At 37.3% G+C, this 22,356-nt stretch overlaps 1 protein-coding gene across 34 annotated transcripts in view; it reads left to right on the top strand.

Moving 5' to 3' along the window:
- The window catches only part of EIF4G3 (eukaryotic translation initiation factor 4 gamma 3), a 377,718-nt gene that overhangs the window by 279,808 nt on the left and 75,554 nt on the right, over positions 1 to 22,356 (top strand). For 18 of the 34 annotated variants that reach the window (XM_064363412.1, XM_021668355.2, XM_021668354.2 and 15 more), the window contains 5 exons: positions 32 to 120; positions 5,671 to 5,917; positions 11,833 to 11,966; positions 14,913 to 15,032; positions 21,777 to 21,947. In XM_064363412.1, the coding sequence (XP_064219482.1) occupies positions 32 to 120; positions 5,671 to 5,917; positions 11,833 to 11,966; positions 14,913 to 15,032; positions 21,777 to 21,947 (761 nt within the window). Of the gene's footprint in view, positions 1 to 31; positions 121 to 1,394; positions 1,467 to 5,670; positions 5,918 to 11,832; positions 11,967 to 14,912; positions 15,033 to 15,705; positions 15,817 to 21,776; positions 21,948 to 22,356 lie in introns of all 34 variants that reach the window. The other 16 variants (XM_064363400.1, XM_064363397.1, XM_064363394.1 and 13 more) reach the window with 2 other exon arrangements.

Here is a 22,356-nt window from a genome sequence, read left to right as displayed (position 1 = left end):
GACAAGTAATGGGCCTGATCTTGTATTTCAGCTCAAATAGCTATAACTGTACCAAAGACATGGAAGAAACCAAAAGATCGGACCCAAACCACTGAAGAGATGTTAGAGGCAGAATTGGAGGTAAGCAAATCTTTTAAGCTCATATTCAGAGGAGTGGTACCATTTCATCGACAGATGTGTGTTTATAACTATTTCTTGAAATAGGTTTCTAAGCAAAACTTGGTGTATCAAGCTCAGAGACTGTTTTGATCCATTTATATTAGACTTTTAAAAAGATTTTTAGTAGCATGTTTAATTTCATTGAATTCTTGTTTTTCTTTTAAAATACCTCTTAAAATAACAAACTTGGCCAGGCACAGGGGCTCACACCTGTAATTCCAGCACTTTATGAGGCGAAGGCAGGATGATCACTTGAACCCAGGAGTTTGAGACCAGCCTGGACAACATAGGGAGGCCCTGACTCTACAAAAATATTTTAACAAATTAGCCAGGCATGTTGGTGCATACCTGTGGTCCCAGCTACTCGGGAGGCTCAGGTGGGAGGATTGCTTGAGCATTGGAAGTTGAGGCTGCAGTGAGATATGGTCATGCCACTGCACTCTAGCCGAGGCAACAGAGTAAAACATTATCTCAAATAAATAAATAAATAAATAAAGTGACAACTTTTGGTTAACTCTTCACTTTTCTTTGTATTAACTTGATAGAAATTGAGAGTTTTTAAAAATATATCATTAGTAATAGTGGTAGAATTGATCTAGTACATTATAAAGAAATTGATTTTGAGTCTGTCCTCTGTTAACTGCATACCAGAAACATAACTTATCTTCATATCGTTTGTCTATCTTAAAATAAGCCATGCCAGATTTTGTGTTAGATTAAAACATACCAAGTCCAAGAGATGAATTGGAGGATGAAACAAGGGCAAAATCAGTCCTAAGGATTGCTCTAACAATTTCCTAGTCTGTAATCTCAACATCCTTAGCATTATGTATTGAAGCTTATAAATTAAGAGTAATATAAATCTATATGCAGCTTTTTCCCTTTTTTTTTTTTTTTTTTTTTTAACTATTCTTATAGCTTCTTTATTAAAACAGTTTTTACTCAGGGTTAACCTAATACTAAAATATAAAAATTATTTTAAGGTAACTTTGAGTGCGTTTACGTCATTGACTCTTCTAGCTAGTTATATTCTTACCTTCTTTGGGCATCTAATAGTACCCCTTTGTTACTTTCCTTGTCCCGTGATTGCTGTTACATGATGCTGTGTTGATGTCACAGTTAGTTCCATAGCAACCACTAAAATGTTGATGGGTATGATTTCATAGTGGTTATTAGGATGTAAAAATTGGCAGTAAGGTATAGAGTTGCAAATAGTCATTATACTCCTTTTGCAGCTGAATAAGAAAATCTTGCTCCTACGAAGAATAAAATACCTTCCAGAGGCAGGGGAATCACATACATTCCTGGTATGGCTGTTAAGAGCTTTATTACTTATTTCTTTTTAGATTTGGCTGGTTTTTTTATTAGTTGTCTTCTGTTATGCTTCATGTTGGATTTCTAAGCATTATTGAATATTAGATAGGCCACTCTTCCCATGCCTTCAGATATTCATCCTAATCTTCAGCTTTAGGATCAGCAAACTTTTTCTATAAAAGTCCAGATAGTAAATATTTTAGGCTGTCACTGTTACTCAACTCTGCCACTCTAGCTTAAAAGCAGCCATCAACAATGTGTAAATGGAAGAAGAATGGCTGTATCTTAGCAAAACCTAATTGATGGATGCTGAAATCTGAATTTGTATGCCAGGAAATATTTTTCCAATTTTTTTCAGACATTACAAATGTGAAAATCAACCTTACCTTGTATGCTGTGCAAAAGCAGCTGGTGAGCCAGTTGGCACATGGGCCAGAGTTTGCTATAAAGCTTCGTTAACTTGTTACTATTCAAACACAAATTGAATTTCCAAGTAATACAGAAATTCAATAAGCAAAATTGAATTTCCAGGTAATACAGATTGACTTATTTTGAACCAATCACTTTCCTTAACTTTATAGTTTAAGACAAGGCTGGGCACGGTGGCTCATGCCTGTAATTCCCAGCACTTTGGGAGGCTGAAGTGGATGGATTACTTGAGGCCAGGAGTTCAAGACCAGCCTGGCTAATGTGGCGAAACCCCGTTTCTACTAAAAATACAAAATTTAACCAGGCGTGGTGGCATGCGCCTGTAATCTCAGCTACTTGGGGAGCTGAGAGAGGAGAATCACTTGAACCCGGGAGGCAGAGGTTGAAATGAGCTGAGATTATGCCACTGCACTCCAGCTTTGGCAACAGAGCAAGACTCTGTCTCAAAAAAATAAAGTAACATAAAACATATTTTTAAAAACTAAAGCAAGACAAAAAATATTTGGTTTTTTACACACTGAGTTCTTTTTTCTGTCTTTCCTAAAACTGAGCTTTCATAGGCATAGGGTAGTAAATACTGGATGCCATTGTCTTCATTTACACTAATTCAAGCTCTCTCTTTCTTAGATTTATTTTCTCAGTTTTTAATAATTTGTTTCTAGTATCAGCTTACTTGGGTTACATATTAAGTTGTTGCATTATTAAAGATACTTATTAAAATTATAGCCTAGAGAAGTAAGTATGAAGGATGATTTCATGTTAAAATTTCTCAGCAAGGTATCTTAAAATACGTTTTAAAATTTTAGAGTATTTCGGCTGGGCGAGGTGTCTCATGCCTGCAGTACCAGCACTTTGGGAGGCCAAAGTGGGCGGATCACCTGAGGTCGGGAGTTCAAGACCAGCCTGACCAACATGGTGAAATCCTGTCTCTACTAAAAATACAAAATTAGCTGGGCGTGATGGCGCACACCTGTAATCCCAGCTACGCAGGAGGCTGAGGCAGGAGAATTGCTTGAACCCAGGAGGCAGAGGTTACTGTGAGCCAAGATCGTGCCATTCACTCCAGCCTGGGCAACAAAAGCAAAACTCCGTCACCAAAAAAAAAAAAAATTTAGAGCATTACATCAATTATTACATACATAGTTACCAGTCTGATTTTCTGGCACTTTTAAAAAAGTCCTTGCATTAAGTAGGGAGTTCTGCCAACTGAATTCTTAACAGGTTCCTATAAAAGGTTTACCTAGGCCAGGCGCGGTGGCTAACGCCTGTAATCCCAACACTTTGGGAGGCCGAGGTGAGGGGATTGCCTTACCTCAGGAGTTTGAGACCAGCCTGGGCAACACGGTGAAACCCCTTCTCTATTAAAATACAAGAACTTAGCTGGGCGTGGCGGCATGCGCCTGTAGTCCCAGCTACTCAGCAGGCTCGGGCAGAATTGCAGGAACCCGTGAAGTGGAGGTTGCAGTGAGCCGAGATCGTACCACTGCACTCCAGCATGGGCGACAGAGCCAGACTCTGTCTCAGAAAAAAAAAAAAAAGGTTTACCTTTGGCTGTCCAGCAAATGAAGTGATCTGTTTCTTAAGTCTGGTTTTCTACGTAAAAAACTTAGGAACTGTTAGACACAGACTAGTTGACTAGGATTTTATCCTGCTAAAATAAATAAATAAATATTTTAATTAAGCTATTTTTGTTATTCTCTTCAAATACCCCTCATAATAATACACCTCAGATAATTCAGTGATTCTGTGTTCTCTGAATTATGGTTTGTTATTCATAGAACTAGTTTCTTTGTACTTCTTTTTCCAGTTAAAAATTGAATTTCCAAGTAATATAGCTTCTGTTTATATGGGATAGACTGTTGTTGATTACAGGTACAGAGAAGAGGATGCACTGTATTTTCTTTTCTAAAAATACAGATTTTTTTTTTTTTTTTTTACATTTTACAAGATCTGAATGAAATAAGAATTCTATGTAATTGTATAATTGTATGATTGTGCTCTTTAGTAAGTTTAAATACCATTTACATATTCATATCCCAAATTATTAAATATCTTCTTGATGACCTATACTTAATTATGAGATGATATTGTAAGATTATTAGGCCAGGCGCTGTGGCTCACACCTGTAATCCCAGCACTTTGGGAGGCCAAGGTGGGCAGATCACCTGAGGTTGCGAGTTCTAGAGCACCCTGACCAACATGGAGAAACCCGTATCTACTAAACATACAAAATTAGCTGGGCGTGGTGTCGCACGCCTATAATCCTAGCTACTCAGGAGACTGAGGCAGCAGAATCGCCGGAACCCTGGAGGCAGAGGTTGCGGTGAGCCGAGATCTAGCTGTTGCATTCCAGCCTGGGCAACAAGAGTGAAACTCTATCTCAAAGAAGAAAAATTATTATAATTAGACTGTAGTGGAGTCTAAAATTTTTTAAAATGAGGCTTCTGATTCATGATTCAAATTTGGTAGATCTGGTTTTTTCATCATTTAACTGATAGCTACTTTCTGCCATACTTTATAAAATAAATTGTTTCCAGACTCATTTTTTTGGAATTTTATGTCTTTCTGTCCTTTGAGGGTTTTTATATGCTATCTCTTCCCATGGATTAGTTGGGGGAATAGGGGTGGGTGGGGTTTATGCATATTTGCATGAACTTTTTCCATTATTAGAAATAGAGTCTAAAAACCATCTGTTTCTACTGATAATATTAAACAGTTTATTGACTTTTCAACTGTGATCTGTTATATGGTAAAAGAAAATTTACTAGTATTATGTCTGTTTTAATACTATCTAACAAAGGAGTATTTGTCACTCAAAATTTTTTTAAACATAATTTCATAGGTCATTTGGGATGAACTGCTTTCTGCTATATATGACACGACTTTACACTGTGATCCTCTGTTGAACCAGCCCCAGTTTTTGACTCTTTTCCTAGTGTGAATTTATCAGTTAGAACACCCCTTTCCTCTGAGTTCTTGTACCAAAGGATTGTTTTCAAAGTTCTTACCTTTCACGAAAAAGGAGTTCATGGAGATCTTTGCCTCAAAGAGTTTTGAAGATTCATGAGGCCTTTACAAAGCCATTTTTGTTTGACATCTGACACCAAAGTAGTCAAAAATAATCTAGGGAATAACTTCAATTCTTTTTTGCCTTCTGAAAATAGGTGTGATACTCCAGAACCCAAATTTCTCCCTTTTTTTGTATACAAGATTTTTCTATATAGTCACAGCCTCAGAGAAGTCTAAGAATCAATAACAAAATAGATTTTAACTAACAAGCAGCCTTTTTATAAAATGAGATATGATCAGCCTTATAGGACTTAGATGCTTTAAGCTATTCTCTAAACTCTCAATTTCACAGCCAGAGGACAGTATAAAAAGTACCCTCCACTGTTTGTTTTTATATTTGTTGAGCTTTAGCGGCAAGGGTAGTGTAGTGCTTCTTTTAGATTTCTGACTAGGACTCGTTCATGTTCATAAAGTTCCAAGGATTAACAGTTCTTTCCATTCTAACCTTTGGTACATTTGGATATTATTAGTCTTATGTTAAAGCATTTCAGAAGCCATTTGAATTGTCTTCCTTATCCTAGGTGCTGAAATGAGAAAAGTATTTTTTTTAAATTCACCATTCTAATACCACACGCTGAACTCAGACATTCTTATCTTGAGTGACATGTTTTTCTTTCCTTTTTGAAGGGGGTAGATATAGGTCTTTATACTTACACCCATGAAAAAAATATATAACCTCTTTGTTCACTTATTATTTAGCCTAAAGCCGAAGAGGAGCTTTCAGTTGACAAGGTACTTGAATCTGAACAAGATAAAATGAGCCAGGGGTTTCATCCTGAAAGAGATCCCTCTGACCTAAAAAAAGTGAAAACTGTGGAAGAAAATGGAGAAGAAGCTGAGCCAGTACGTAATGGTGCTGAGAGTGTTTCTGAGGGTGAAGGAATAGATGCTAATTCAGGCTCCACCGATAGTTCTGGTGATGGGGTCACATTTCCATTTAAACCAGGTAAGTTTATGCCTGTCTTCCTGTGTACCTCTTTTTCACTCTACTACAACCTTAGGGAAATGTTGCCTCTGTATAGAGATATACTGAATGGAAGAAAGAGGTTTATCACAATATAACATTTACAAGACAGATCAGCAAGCCTAAGTTAGTGACTAGCAAATCCAGAGAGTTCTGTTTTGATGGAAATGATACCCAACACTGGTATTCCCCTTTTACTGGCATTGGAAGAGCATCTGACAAGGGGAATCAGATAGTGCCAAGCTAGTGGATGCAGTTTGATTTAAAAATTATTTTATTCCTTTTAATTGAAAGGGATATAGAGATAATACCACATTCCTTGAGATGGTGTTAGTCATCCTTTATGAGACTTGAACTCTGTTGACAGAATGACTCTGTAGAACTGAACTCTGAAACAATGTATTGAGTACCTGCAGTGTGGGAAGTACCCTGTGGTAAATATGTATGATAAACAAGCAAATAAGGAGTATATATGATAAACATATGGTAAACAAATACAAACCCTGGAGGATTTTTTTTTTTTTGAGACAGAGTCTCTCGTTGCCCAGGCTGCAGTGCAGTGGTGCGATTTCAGCTCACCACAATCTCCGCCTCCTGGGTTCAAGCAATTCTCCTGCCTCAGCCTCCCGAGTAGCTGGGACTACAGGCGTGTGCCACCACGCCCAGCTAATTTTTTTTTTGTATTTTTAGTAGAGACAGGGTTTCACCATGTTGGCCAGGATGATCTTAATCTCCTGACCTTGTGATCTGCCCTCCTGGGCCTCCCAAACTGCTGGGATTACAGGCGTGAGCCACCACGCCTGGCCTGGAGGATTTTTTTTTATCTTAAGATACCATCAAATGCATTAAACCTCTGTCCTAATGCTATATAAACTGTGACTGACTTTGAGATATATGGAGGTATTTGGTGTGGATCTGTGAGGAAAGGTGCTTCCTTTGGTAGAAAGTTTGGAGTAGGTGAGAAGCTTTTCTTAGTCTGTAAAATGTAGAGTAAGTTTTGTAGGAGGTAGGGTTTGCATGTAAAATATCAGACCTCAAAGGTAATCTAGGTCAGTGTTTTCCAAACTGTTGGGTTTAATACATTTAATAGGTTGTGAAATTAATAGGTCACAACCAACATTTTCAAAAAGAATAATATAATAAAAAATGCCAGTCTATTACATGTAGTAAGAATAAGTATTGTGGGTTTTTTTGGTGACACGAAGTCTTGCTCTGTCACACAGGCTGGAGTGCAATGGCACGCTTTTGGCTCACCACAACCTCTGCCTCCCAGTTTCAAGTGGTTCTCCTGCCTCAGCCTCCCAAGTAGCTGGGATTACAGGTGTGAGCCACCACGCCTGGCTAATTTTTGTATTTTTAAGTAGAGACAGGGTTTCACCATGTTGGTCAGGCTGGTCTCAAACCCCTGACTTCATGATCTGCCTGCCTCAGCGTCCCAAAGTGCTGGGATTACAGGCGTGAGCCACCTCGCCCATCTAAGAATAAGTATTATTTTTAGAAACTTTGTAGTTATATGTGTGTTTATAATTGTCCCAGGTCATGAAGTCATTATATGTCTTATTGTGAATTGTAGTCAGAGATGTTTGAAAACCAGTTACTAGTACTTACCACTTCATTTTATTTTATTTTATTTATTTATTTATTTATTTATTTTGAGATGGAGTCTCACTCTGTTGCCAGGCTGGAGTGCAATGGCGTGATCTCGGCTAACTGCAACCTCCAACTACCTGGTTCAAGCAATTCTCCTGCCTCAGCCTCTGGAGTAGCTGGGATTACAGGCGCCCGCCATGCACAGCTAATTTTTGTGTTTCTAGTAGAGACGAGGTTTCACCATGTTGGCCAGGATGGTCTCTATCTCCTGATCTTGTGATCTGCCTGCCTTGGACTCCCATAGTGCTCGGATTACAGATGTGAGCCTCCCATGCCTGGCCTATTTGATAGTATTTTTTTAAAATTTTACCTATTGTTCTGCTTTTCTTTTTTTTTTTTTTTTGAGACGAAATCCCACTCCATTGCCCAGGCTAGAGTGCAGTAGTGCAATCTTGGCTCACTGCAACCTCCTTCTCCCAGGTTTAAACAATTCTCCTGCCTCAGCCTCCCAAGTAGCTGAGACTACAGGTGCATGCCACCGTGCCTGGCTTACTTTTGTATTTTTAGTAGAGATGGGGTTTCATCGTGTTAGCCAGGATGGCCTCGATCTCCTGGCCTTGTGATCCACCCACCTCAGCCTCCCAAAGCGCTGGGTTTATAGGCATTAGCCACCACGCCTGGCCACTTATTGTTTATTTTTTACAGAGGGAGGGTCTCACTGTGTTGCCCAGGCTGGTTTCAAACTCCTATGCTCAAGCAGTTGGCCTCCCAAAGTAGTCCCACGCTCAGCCCTTACCACTTTGTTACATTGATCTTTCTTTCACTACCAGTAAACTCCTGTTAATGGGCTTTATGAAATTGTAAATGAATGCTATTGTAAAACTTTTTTAAAAAAAACCCTGCGACTCAGTGTACTGAATTGCTTTTTTCAACTTAGGCTTGTATACTGTGTTCAAAAATAAAGAAAAGAAAAAGAGTACTTGCAGCCATCACCAACGTATATTAAGAAAATTGAAACACTGGCTGGGTGCAATGGCTCAGGCCTGTAATACCAGCACTTTGGGAGGCCCAGGTGGGCGGATCACGAGGTCAGGAGTTGGAGACCAGCCTGGCCAATATGGTGAAACCCTGTCTCTACTACAAAAATTAGCTGGGTGTGATGGTGCATGCCTGTAGTCCCAGCTACTCTGGAGGCTGACGCAAGAGAATCACTTGAACCTAGGAGGCAGAGGTTGTGGTGAGCCGAGATTGTGCCACTGTACTCCAGCCTGGGCAACAGAACAAGACTCCGACTCAATAAAAAAAAGAAAAAAGAAAATTGAAACACTATTTCTATTTTTAGACTGTGTAAATTATTTTTTATATTTATTTTATATTTTAACATTTTATATATTGCATAATTTATGTTAATTATATTTTATATTTTAATCCTTTTTATCCATCAGTTTTGCAGTATAGGCCTTGACTATAATTGACCAACTACCTTATGTCCTTGTAATATTTAACAGCAGTAATTGGAAAAGATATTAGTAGTAACTGGAAGGAAAACAGTTTGAAATTTAGATCCCAGTAAGCTGTCTACTTTTTAATAAATATAATAAGGTAATAAAGATATGGTGAAAAACATCTGGAATATTCTCAGAGACCTCAGTGGGTCTATAACCTACACATTAGGCACCTCTAGTAGAAGGAGAATCCAATCTGCTATTATGAAGTAATCTGGAGTCTGATTTTGATGAATTTTGTTAATTAAAATAAGAAAACTGTCATTTTTTTAAAGATGAAATTATAGGCAGCAAGGAAAACTTAATATCTAACTGCTTAGACGTTGCATTATCTTAAATAAGTTGTTTTTGTGTTTTGTGTCCTTTTGCTTTTTCTTTTCTCTAAAATAACATTTCTAAGTGAACAGCCAAAGTATCCTTTTTCATGAAGCCGAGGGTTTTATCAGATTTCTTATTTCTCAGTTATTTAAGGGGTTGGTAGGTTGTTTGTGACATAATCTCGCTCTGTTGCCTAGGCTGGAGTGCAATGGTGTGATCTCGACTCCCTGCAACCTCCACCTCATGGGTACAAGCAATTCTGTCTCAACCTCCCAGGAAGCTGGGATTACAGGTGCCCGCCATCACACCCAACTAATTTTTGCATTTTTAATAGAGATGGGATTTCACCATATTGGTCAGGCTGGTCTCAAACTCCTGACTTTAGGTGATAAAACATGGTAGTTTATTTAATGAGGATTATTATATGTCCCTGGCAGATGGTTGCTTAGTGTGTATGTGAAGTGATTCCTACTTGCTTTAGATTATTTTACTACTCAAACATATTTAGAAGGGATGAAAGAACAAGTGATGGTTTAAAGTCTTTACATAATATTTTCTGACTATATTTTATTATTCATTTTTGTGTTTGTTTATGAAGAGATAAATACTGGAATGTGGTTTGTACTCTTAAGGGATATAAGTCATGCATCATTTAATGACAGCGATTTGTTCTGATAAATGCATCATTAGGCAATTTCTTCCTTGTGCAAACAAGAGTATTTACACAAACCTGGATGTTCTAGCCTACTACACATCTAGGCTGTATAGTATAGCCTATTGCTCTTAGGCTACAAACCTGTACAGCATGTTACTATACTGAATACTGTAGGCAGTTGTAACATAATGGTAAGTATTTATATATTTAAATATAGCTGAACATAGAAAAGGTATAGTAAAGATACCATATCAGAGATTTAAAATGGTTCACTGTTTAGGACAGTTAACAGGAATAGAGATTATAGGACTTGAAGTTGTTCTGGGTGAGTGGTGCGTGAATGTAAAGACCTAGGACGTGACTGTACACTGACGTGGATATTATAAACATTAGGGCACACTAATTATTTTAAAATTTTTGCATCTCCAATAATGAATTAATCTTAGTTTACTGTAATCTTTTTACTTGATAAGCCTTTTAATTTTTTTAACTTTTTGACTTTTATAATAATATTTAATTTAAAACACACTGTACAGCTATATAAAAATATTTTTCTTTCTTTTTTATTTTTCTCCTTTTTTTCTTTCTTGTTTTCTTTTTCCAAGATGGAATCTCACTCTGTCACCCAGGCTGGAGTGCAGTGGTGCAATGATAGCTCACTGCAGCCTCAACCTGCTGGACTCAAGTGATCTTCCCACCTCAGCCACCCTGTAACTGGGACTGCAGATGCACGCCACCATACCCAGCTAATTTTTTAATTTTTTTTTTCTATAGACTACGTCTCACTACATTGCCCAGGCTGGTCTCAAACTCTTGGTCTCCCAAAGTACTGGGATTATAGGTGTAAACCACTATCCCTGGCCTTGTTTCTTTATATCCTTATTCTATACACTTTTTCTACTTTTAAAACTATTTATCCTATTACTTGTTAAGGATTTTTGTTAAAAACGAAGACACAAACACACACATTAGCCTAGGCCTACACACAGTCAGGATCATCAACATGACCGTTTTCTACCTCCAGATCTTGTCCCACTGGAAGGTCTTCAAGGACAATAATGTGCATAGAGCTGTCATCTCCTATGATAACAGTGCCTTCCTCTAGAATATTTCCTGAAGGGAAGCTGTTTTACAGTTAACTTTTTTTGATAAGTAGAAGAAGTATACTCTAGTGATTAAAAAGTATAGTATAGTAAATACATAAGCCAGTAACATAGTCATTTCTTATCACTGTGAAATATTATGTGTTATTAGTAATTGTATGTGCTATATATTTTTTTTTTTTGAGACGGAATCTTGTTGTGTCACCCAGGTTGGAGTTCAGTGGCACTATCTCGGCTCACTGCAACCTCCGCACCCCCAGGTTCAAGCGATTCTCCTGCCTCAGCTTCCCGAGTAGCTGGGACTACAGGCGCGCACCACCACACCCAGCTAATTTTTGTATTTTTAGTAGAGACAGGGTTTCACCATGTTGTCCAGGATGGTCTCTATCTCTTGACCTTGTGATCCACCTGCCTCAGCCTCCCAAAGTGCTGGGATTACAGGCATGAGCCACCTCACCTAGCCTGTATGTCCTATACTTTTATATGACTGGCAGCACAGTAGGTTTATTTACACCAGGATTGACACACAAGTGTGAATAAAGCATTGTGCTGCCACATTAGGATGGTTACAGTGTCATTAAACAATAGGAATCTTTCAGCTTCATTATACCCTTATGGGACCTCTGTTGTATGTGCAGTTGTTATTGATCGAAACATCATTATGCAATGCATGACTGTATATATAATGCCCTACAAAGAGTTGTCTGCCTATATTCCTCTTTCTAGAATCCTGGAAGCCTACTGATACTGAAGGTAAGAAGCAGTATGACAGGGAGTTTCTGCTGGACTTTCAGTTCATGCCAGCCTGTATACAAAAACCAGAGGGCCTGCCTCCTATCAGTGATGTGGTTCTTGACAAGGTAAGCTGCATATTCAGAGAAAATGTTCCTTTTGGTCGGAACTGATTTTAACTATGAGTACAAATATGTGAAGTATGAGCAGTTTTTAGTAATTGTTAGATCAATGAAATGAAAATATCTAATGTTTAAGAATTTGTTTCCCTAGACACTGTTGGGTTTGGAGTTTCTTTTTTTTTTTTTAATTATACTTTAAGTTCTGGGGTACATGTGCATAACATGCAGGTTTGTTACATAGATATACATGTGCCATGGTGGTTTGCATCTATCCCCCTGTCATCTACATTAGGTATTTTTCCTAATGCTGTCCCTCCCCTATCCCCCCACCCCCTGGTATCCCTTCCCTAGCTCCCCACCCCGTGACAGGCCCCAGTGTGTGATGTTCCCCTCCCTGTGTCCATGTGTTCTCATTGTTCAATACTCACTTATGAGTGAGAACATGCACTGTTTGATTTTCTGTTCTTGTGTCAGTTTGCTGAGAATGATGGTTTCCAGCTTCATCCATGTCCCTACAAAGGACATGAACTCATCCTTCTTTTATGGCTGCATAGTATTCCATGGTTTATATGTGTGAATGAAGACACAACGTACCAGAATCTCTGGGACACATTTAAAGCAGTGTCTAGAGGGAAATTTATAGCACTAAATGCGCACAAGAAAATCGAGGAAGATCTAAAATTGACACCCTAACATCACGATGAAAAGAACTAGAAGAGCAAGATCAAACAAATTCAAAAGCTAGCAGAAGAAAAGAAAGAAAGAGCAGAACTGAAGGAGATAGGGACACAAAAAAACCCTTCAAAAAATCAATAAATCCAGGAGCTGGTGTTTTGTCAAGGTCAACAAAATAGACTTGATAGCGAGACTAATAGAAAAGAGAAGAATCAAATAGATGCAATAAAACATGATAAAGGGGATATCACCACCAATCCCACAGAAATACAAACTACTATCAGAGATCTACAAAAGTTCCTGGACACTTAAACGCTCCTAAGACTAAACCAGGAAGAAGTTGAATCCCTGAATAGACCAATAACAAGGTCTGAAATTGAGGCAGCAATTAATAGCCTACGTTGCAACCAAAAAAATTCCAGGACCAGAAAGGTTCACAGCTGAATTCTACCACAGGTACAAAGAGGAGCTGGTACCATTCCTTCTGAAACTATTCCAAACAATACAAAAAGAGGGAATCCTCCCTAACTCATTTTATGAGACCAACAACATCCTGATACCAAAACCTGGCAGAGGCACAACTAAAAAAGAAAATTTCAGGCCAATATCCATGATGAACATTGATGCGAAAATCCTCAATAAAATACTGGATTTGGAGTTTCTTTTCTGTTTCTTTTCTTTTCTTTTTTTCCCTGATCCCCATCATGAATGAATTTGGAGTTTCTTATAGGTTACAGTCATTTTGGGTCTTGGCCCATATTGGAATCGTGTTTTTTTAATGTTTATTGATTTATCTGCTTATGCCTGTTTCCTAGTGATACAAAAATTTTGTGTTTGTTGGGGGAAACATGGCTAAATTGATAAGGAGCTCTTTCCTCATTGTTCTAAAAGTTCATTATGGAATTCTAGAGGCACTGAGGACAGGTCAGAAATATAGGAAGATATTTGACAGATCAAACTTAAGTGAGTGTCAACATGATTCAAATAATATGTATCTCAAAATTTTCCTAATAAATACTACCAGTGATTTAATTCCCCAATCTGTGCAAATAGGCATCCCTTCAATGTGCACACAGAAAATTAGTACAGTCAGTATTTGCTTACTAAATTAAAAGGAATAAAGTCAGATTTACTAAAGTAATTTTATTTAAATCAAAGATAAACCAGGACTGATGACTAAGCTTTAAGTATTTTTGTTTTGTAGAGGAACAAAAATGTAATAACTGTCTTATGGAATCATATCTACCTCTAAACTATGCAAGTTCCCTTATGCATAGTGTTTTATTATTGGAATGCTAAGCTTGTAAGAGTTATTTACATCCTGCTGCTCAAGGTCATCGCCAAGGTCTGATTTTTCACACAAAAAGAACTTGCAACCTCCAGCATAAATGGGTTAACAAAGATGTCCAACAGCTACTTATCCAGAAGTCATTTGTATTATTTTATTTTCTTATAGCAACAGGTCTTTTTACTTCTATTGATGGTATCTAACTCTTCTCTCCTAAGTACTTATGTGAGGACAAGTTAATGATTGATTAATGGTGCTAATTTGAGGCTACTTCAGTACCTCAGAAGTCGGGTGTTATATCCACCAAATTAGATTATCCTCGTAGAAAATATTCCTGCCTGTCCTGGTACCTTATCTGTTTATGACTTTGGCCACTTAATTAGTTGATTTCTCACTGAGCTGCTTAACTTTGCTTTGTCCATAGTCAGGTTACATGCTTATTCACAGTTAGATGTCTCAGATTAACAAGGCAGACAGTGAAATTTTAAATGAATTATCACCTATTAAATATGTCTCCTCTAAGACTTATTGTCCACTCCTAATACATGCTTTACTAACCATAAGTCTGCAGCATCCAAACTAAAATGAGCCGTAGCAGGATTCCTATAGGCAAATGCTGTATATCCTGGTGAATTTTTTTTTTTTAATTCCAAAATTTGACCCTAATGTAGGGGATCTCAAAATAGCTTGTCTGTGCCATTCAGTTGATCCTCAGTATCTACTGAGCCAGTCTACTGATTGTGTCTAGCCCCTACTTTGGAATTGAAGGCCTAAATCATTCCCTGGATATCAGAAAACCATAGTTTTAGCCTAATGGTTCTAAGGGAGCCCAGGAGAAGCTGCCATGGATGCGATTGGACTTCTGCTGGTTCCAAAGCTGGTGCTTACTGTTTCAGCTGATGTAACTTTTGACTCATAATTCTTGTTCCCTTTTGTGTCAGGGAATACTCTGGGATGGGTATTAATCTTTCTTTTGCTTTTTTATGCAGATCAACCAACCCAAATTGCCAATGCGAACTCTGGATCCTCGAATTTTGCCTCGAGGACCAGACTTTACACCAGCCTTTGCTGATTTTGGAAGGCAGACACCTGGTGGAAGAGGTGTACCTGTAAGTGCAAGTTCCCTACAACCCACTTAGATACTTGCACAGACTCCATGACATCTTACCTCACGGCAAGAGAGCAGCTTTTATTCATTGATTCTAGTTGAGAAGAAGAAGAGGCAAAGACTATCCTTTCCATACTCATATTAAAGCAAATAAAAAATACGCATGAGCTGTTTTTACTTGAAAGAAGCTAGTCTGCATTAATTTGGTCTTGATTTTTTTGTCCCCTATTTTTGCAATTGAAGTGACCTGCAAATAGGTTTAAAAATAGAGTCAACTAGGGCCAGGCATGGTGGCTCAGGCCTGTAATGCCAGCACTTTGTGGGGTCAAAGCAGGAGGATCACTTGAGGTCAGAAGTTCAAGACCAGCCTGGCAACAAAGAGAGACCCTATCGCGCACGCGCATGCACACGCACACAAAATAGGCCAAGCATGCTGGCACGTGCTTATAGTCCTAGTCCTGGCTACTCAGGAGACTGAGGTGGTCCAGGCTGCAGTGAGCCATGATCCTTCCACTGTACTCCAGTCTGGGTGACAAAGTAAAACCCTCTCTCTGACAAAATATATAGAGAGCCAACCGTGATAAGATTCCTGTTTTATTTTGAGGTGTCCTGATGTACTGGCAATCTCTGGTGACATTCAGCTAATGACCATATCTTTGTCTTTGTTTCTACAGATTTGCAAAGTGCAGAGCAGGCATGGATTGCCAATTCTGGAGCAGAACAAAGCCCCAACTTGCCCTCCACTGGCGATGTCACACCCACCCATGAAGAGCCTGCCTCTAGGGGTGCGCTAAACACTTTGTTCTTTGTAATAATGCTCTCTGGTGTTATAATATTTTCTGTTACGCTCTTTTTATTTAGTATTGGTGTTAAGTCAAAATTTGAACAAATGACATGTACAAAAGAGTGCAGTATTGGTAAACTGCAGATTGCCATTACACCCCCAGTGGCAGGCTCTTCAGCGGTGGAAGTGGCATCACTAATGGAATTATGCTGGGTCACTGCACTGTCCAGGATTCGGCAGGCTCTGCCTACTCCATGCTTTGTAGACTTGCAGAAAGCATGGGGAAAGTTGCCAATGATGTTGAATACCTCTTTTCCCCAAGTTAGAATGGCATAGAGAGCAATCAATCTAACATTCTGGAGGAGCTTGGGGTTTGATATACATTTGCATATCACCCTGTTACTTCATTTTATGTAAGGTGACATTTTTGTTTCCCCATCACCTTTTTATTTCTGGAATGGCAACTTTTGAAACCTGCTTTTAAATAAGACTGCATTGTCTAAAAACAAATAACACTTTGTAGATATTTAAATTATTTGATTATTTGCCTGCAACCAAACAGTGATTGAAGACATACTTGAATGCCTACAGCGTGCTGGAGGCTTTGTAAAAACTATGAAAACCTGCTGAATTTGAAGCATACTGTTTATTGAGTCATTACCATCACCATTTTAGAGACCTGTGTATGTGAGATACTCTGTTTCTCACATATTTAATACTATTTTCAGGAAATACTAAATTAAAATTTTTCTTAATCTTGAGTTACCTCACCAGAAAGTCTTAGAAAGCAGCTTTCTAGAAACCATTTTATACCTTTTTTTAACATTATTTCCCTTTTTAATGTTGAAATTTATATTTGTGTTATTGTTCATTTTAGTTTTGGTTTATATCTTTGTTTTGCCGAACATTTGAAATAATGTTGATGCTGTTTTGATTATTCTGTGGATAATAGCATCTCTGGTTATTGCTCAGTTTTGTTCATCTGTGACTCAATTTTGTTGAGTATATTGCTCAATTTTGTTATAAATCTCTTCCAATGTATTTTGTCACTTTTCACTACCAGCTTGCTAGTCATTGTTTGCTAATAACTAGTTTTAGCAAAAAGAAATATAGTGAGTTTAGAATAAGCTATATCTTTTAAATTATTGAAAATAGAAAATGATTTTTAAAAGTAACTTTATCACAGCATATGTTTGCCCACTCATTTGTATACCTACATGTGTCAGATCAATAAGTTATTCTGCTACATTCAAAGTAATGTGACTGGAAGTGAGATATTATCTAGAATTTGTAGTAGCTTCAGAAAGATCAACTTTAATTATTTAATTTACTTTTCTTAAGCAGTTTTGTCCTGTGTCAAAAGATAGTTTTGAAGTGAAATTTTGATCTCTCAGGGTAATGTTGATATGTAAGCCTTAACACAAGTTATTCTTCCAGCCTGTCACCTAGATAATAGACATTCTCCACTTAATTTGCTCGGCTTACCTTGGTGTATTGTAGATACAGATGGGAATGTCATAGGACATAAGTATCAACATATAAAAGAACAAAACTGGTTGGGCATGGTGGCTCATGCCTGTAATCTCAAGCACTTTGGGAGGCCAAAGTGGGTGAATTGCTTGAGTCCAGGAGTTCAAGACCAGCCTGAACAACATGGTGAAATCCTGTCTACAAAAAATAAAAAAATTTGGTGGACATGATAGCACACACCTGTAGTGCCAGCTACTTGGGAGACAGAGGTGGGAGAATTGCCTGAGTCTAGGAAGCAGAGGTTGGAGGCAGAGGCTGCAGTGAGCCAAGATTGCACCATTGCACTTAAGCTTGGGCAACAGAGCAAGGCTCTGTCTCCAAAAAAAAAAAAAAGGAACAAAAATAGTGCTGTTTGGAAAAAAGCAACCTCCCCTACTCTTTGCAGTTTTTGATACCATCCTTCAAATAACTTTTTCCAGTTCTCCAAATTATCTTACAATTAATTATCACCTAATGATATTAAAATATATGAAATAGGGCCCATGGTATGTCTTAAGTAGCCATGACTTCTAGTATAAACTTTTCTGCAACAGGTCGGGCACGGTGGCTCACACCTGTAATCCTAGCACTTTGGGAGGCTGAGGTGGGCAGATCACATGAGGCCAGGAGTTCAAGACCAGCCTGGCTAACATGGCAAAACCCTGTGTATACTAAAAGTACAAAAATTAGCCTGGCATGGTTGTACATATCTGTAATCTCTGCTACTCAGAAGGCTGAGGCACAAGAATCGCTTGAACAAGGAGGTGGAGGTTGTAGTGAACCAAGATCACACCACTACACTCCAGCCTGGTTGACAGCGAGACTCTGTCTCCAAAAATAAAATAAAATAAACTTTGCTGCAACAGACTTGGTATAAAATATTTTTAATGTATGCCAGTGGTTTTAAAAAGTCGAATGCAGCTACATAGTTTTCAAATCTAAATGTCCTTCACTGGATAGTAAAGTGCATATCTGTTAGCAATTACCATGAAATATAATGTCTTAAGTTATTTTAAAATAAAATTACTCATCAGTTGTTTTAGTAGTCTTTTTGCAGACATCACAGAAAGTGCTCCAAAAAATACATCTTAAGGGGAGCATGGACCTAGGCAAGTAATTTTTGAGATAAACTGATCGATCATAAAAATCCTAGAAGCAAAGAAAAATCCCAGCAGTAAAGTCTTCCTTTAAAGGAACACTTGGTTGTCTTCCTTCTTTAAAATTTTAAGTGCATATTAGTTCTGTTTTCTTTGATTATCCAGGTAAACAGTAGAATTTAAGGTTATAGTCTCCAAATGAGATAGGAATGATGTATATTAAATAGCAAAACATAGATGGGTATAATTTCTTAATACATTTTTGAAAACTGACAGTGAGTAAAAAATTTAAACTTTAATGTTACGTGAAAAAAAAATGGCTTACTAGTCAATCCCAAACTTTAAGAATTTATTTTAGTTTTGATATTGTGGACCTTGAGCACATCATAGGTTAAAATTCCTTAAAGTACTGTCTTTCAAAGAAAGAAACCAGGTGTCATTTCTTTTTGTATATCCCATAACTCTTAGCTCAGGATCCTAGATGTTTTGTGTGTTTAGTATATAAATCATTCATCATGTGTTGCTACTTCTGAAGGATACCATAAATTTGATTATTTGTATTAAGTTTTACATACACAAAAAGGGACATGAAATGCTTAAATTTACATAGCACTTTTTTAAATATTCCTTTTGATCCTTTGGTATTGATGATGATAACATAGTTTTTAGGGTTTTCTTTTTCTTACATGGTTTGTATTCTATAATCCTCACAATAACGTGTTTAGGTAGGACTGGCATTGTATATATGAGAAAGCTTAAACTCAACAAAATTAACAGACTTGCTTACAGTAACTTTGCTCATACATAGATTTGGACTAGAGTTTGATTATTTTGTCTCCTAATCTGCTGCTTTTGTTCACTATACCAGTTTTCCAGGGATTGCTATTCCAAACAGTGAATTCATTCTCAGAGTATAAATATGGGCACATTAGAGATTGATTAATTGAACATATTAAGAATTTATAAGTATAGTAGATCTATTGAGGACTCAAAATACCTAGAAAAATATTTGAGAACAGTGTGTCTTTATCTTAGTTATAACCAGAGATTCAATTATAATTTTTAAATTTTTCTTGGGTACTTACCCCTGGGTTATACTTTTAACTATTTTATCCTGGACTAACAGTTTATCAGTTAGCTTTTCAAAGCTTTTTTTTCTTTGAAGCATTATTGTTAGTTTCTCACATCTGTTGCTCATTTGAAACTAATACATATTTGTCTTGGAGCAGGTAAAGAGATGTGGAATAAATCATATTGCCATTTTCCAGATTCAGATCTCAAGGCATATTCACTGGTGTTTGCAGTAGGTGTTGGAAATGGACGTTTTCTTTGTCTTCTAATGTGCATCTATGGCCCTTATATGATTTTGACATGATATGCTTTCATTACATGAGAAATATTTGTTTTTGGCTGTTTTTATGTACAAATACATGGATTAAATATCTTGTGATATAATTGTTTACCTGAGGTTTAGCCAAGCATTGAATAAATTGTATTAACCCACATAAGTCAACACTAGAATATAACCTGAAGTATAAAAAGCAGACATTACTTTGTTACCACATTTTTCTAACAAGAATTGTTTGGTCTGGGCTACCATATTAGAGTTTCAGTTACAATTTATGTTCATGTAGTAGTGCTGTCTGGTTTAGCAGCTGTTCCCTGTTGGTATTTTTCCAATCTGATGATCTTTATTTCCTTTAGTTATACAATGTGTCTCATACCTCTGGGTTTACCTGACCTTTTTTTTTTTATGTTTATCAAATAGTCTGAGATTATATCATCGGTACTCTATCCTTAGCTGGATGCATTTGACAAGATTAGTGTGAAATTTTGCAGAAACCCTAACTTTTGATCCTGATGCATCCTTGATAATTCCATTTCTAATTGGGGCAGATGGTGAAGCATAAAGGAATAATTCTGAGAATGATTGATGTGTAAAGGTGTTTGAACTTAGACTGTCTATCTCCTAGAAACTGTCTTTTTATATAATGAATGACATTAAAGTCTATACTTCTTTCTCTGAGGTGTTACATGAATTCAAAAGGACAGCATTGGGGCCTTAAGTCAGAAGTGATTCTCATCTATGTATGTTTTGTGTGAAGTTTTTATTCTCTCTTGAAATCTAATGGATAGCCCTTTAGTGCAGCTCAAAGAACAACAAAAATTTGATGGCGATACTTGATTTTTGCACTAAAAGAATGATATATCAGAAAAAGTAAACGTTGTCAACATGCAGCAGGTCTACTTGAAGGTAGCAGAGCTTAGTATCAACCCAAATGTTTAATCTTGAAAAATGATTTCCAAGCATTTAAGATAGTAATTATTATGAATATTTTGATACACAAAATACAACTTTTAACTTACTTTGTTATCTCTACTTAGTTTACTGCCATTATAACATGGAAACATACATTGGTTTTAACAGAAGAGTATAATGGGAATCCAGCAGAAACAGAGCTGAGAAACAAAAGGAAGACTTTTTTTTCAGGCAGTAATTTAGTTTGACCCTCATTGATTATATATAATGGGCTTATTTTAGTATTTCTGACCCAGCATATTGAGCAGGATATTTTTCTTCTTGTTTTGTTTATTTATTTATTGATTTTCGAGACGAAGTTTCACTCTTGTTGCCCAGGCTGGAGTACAATGGCGCAATTTCGGCTCACCATAACCTCCACCTCCCTGGTTCTAGCGATTCCCCTGCCTCAGACTCCCCAGTAGCTGGAATTACAGGCATGCACCACCATGCCTGGCTAATTTTGTATTTTTATAGAGACAGGGTTTCTCCATGCTGGTCTCAAACTCCCGACCTCAGGTGACTCCCCCCACCTCAACCTCTCAAAGTGCTGGTCTTATAGGTGTGAGCCACCATACCCAATGAGTGGGATCTTTTATGATCTACAGTAAAGCTTAGTGGTGACATTATATTTGCATTTTACCCCGGGAGTGTAGAAACCCAATTTTAGCAGATTTGTAACTATGATGGTAACTACCTGTGAATTTTGTAATTATTGAAGTGAGCAGTCCATAGTTATGCAACTAATAAAACGTAAAACTTCAATTGGGAGTAATCTTTCTCATTAGAAATAACAGCTTTGTCAAACATCATTTTCTGTCACTTTGTCTCATTTAGGAGCGCTTGTTCAAAAATTGTAGTGGTGGAGAAATTGCATTGATGGTATTCTGGGATTGTTTTCTTTACCCCCAAAAAAGATTACATCCAGCTTGAGTACCTAATACCCAATCTTTGCAGTTCGCATTGTTTGGTGTGGTCATCAGGCTTGACTTGAATAGCACAGCAAAAACAATTAAATTGTAAGTACTCTGAATACCTATAATATTCTTATCCTAGTTGTTGAATGTTGGACCACGAAGATCTCAACCTGGCCAAAGAAGAGAACCTAGAAAGATCATCACAGTTTCTGTAAAAGAAGATGTACACCTGAAAAAGGCAGAAAATGCTTGGAAGCCCAGCCAAAAACGAGACAGCCAAGCTGATGATCCTGAAAACATTAAAACCCAGGTGAGAACAGAAGCATATCCTAACACTGTTTTGAAATTACATTGATTTTTTTTAACTTATTTTGCTTTGCTAATATATGTAGAGCTAATCAGTTTAAAACTTTTTATAATGCCTTCCTATTAAAATAATTAATCTAAAAGCCATTATGGATGTCAGCAACCCACTATTTTCTCTTGAAATTGCTTTCTGTGTGTTTTTTTCAGTTAAGTTATCAGGTCTAGAGGGGTTCGTGTGTCATAGACCTATGTAATTTAGGCTTCAGTTAATATTTGCTTTTCTTCAAAATGCAGTTTTTAGATTTTCAGTGATTGAGTCTATTTATTTATTTATCCTAATTATTACATTGCTATGTTCCTTGTCAGGCCTTCATTGCTAATAAGCTAGAATTTAAAAGCTCATCTTGTTTTGT

Source organism: Aotus nancymaae, unplaced genomic scaffold (assembly GCF_030222135.1).
Source record: "Aotus nancymaae isolate 86718 unplaced genomic scaffold, 86718_ANA_hifiasm-v0.15.2.pri h1tg000053l, whole genome shotgun sequence".
Taxonomy (NCBI): Eukaryota; Metazoa; Chordata; class Mammalia; order Primates; family Aotidae; genus Aotus; species Aotus nancymaae.
This window is presented reverse-complemented; position numbering and strand designations above follow the sequence as displayed.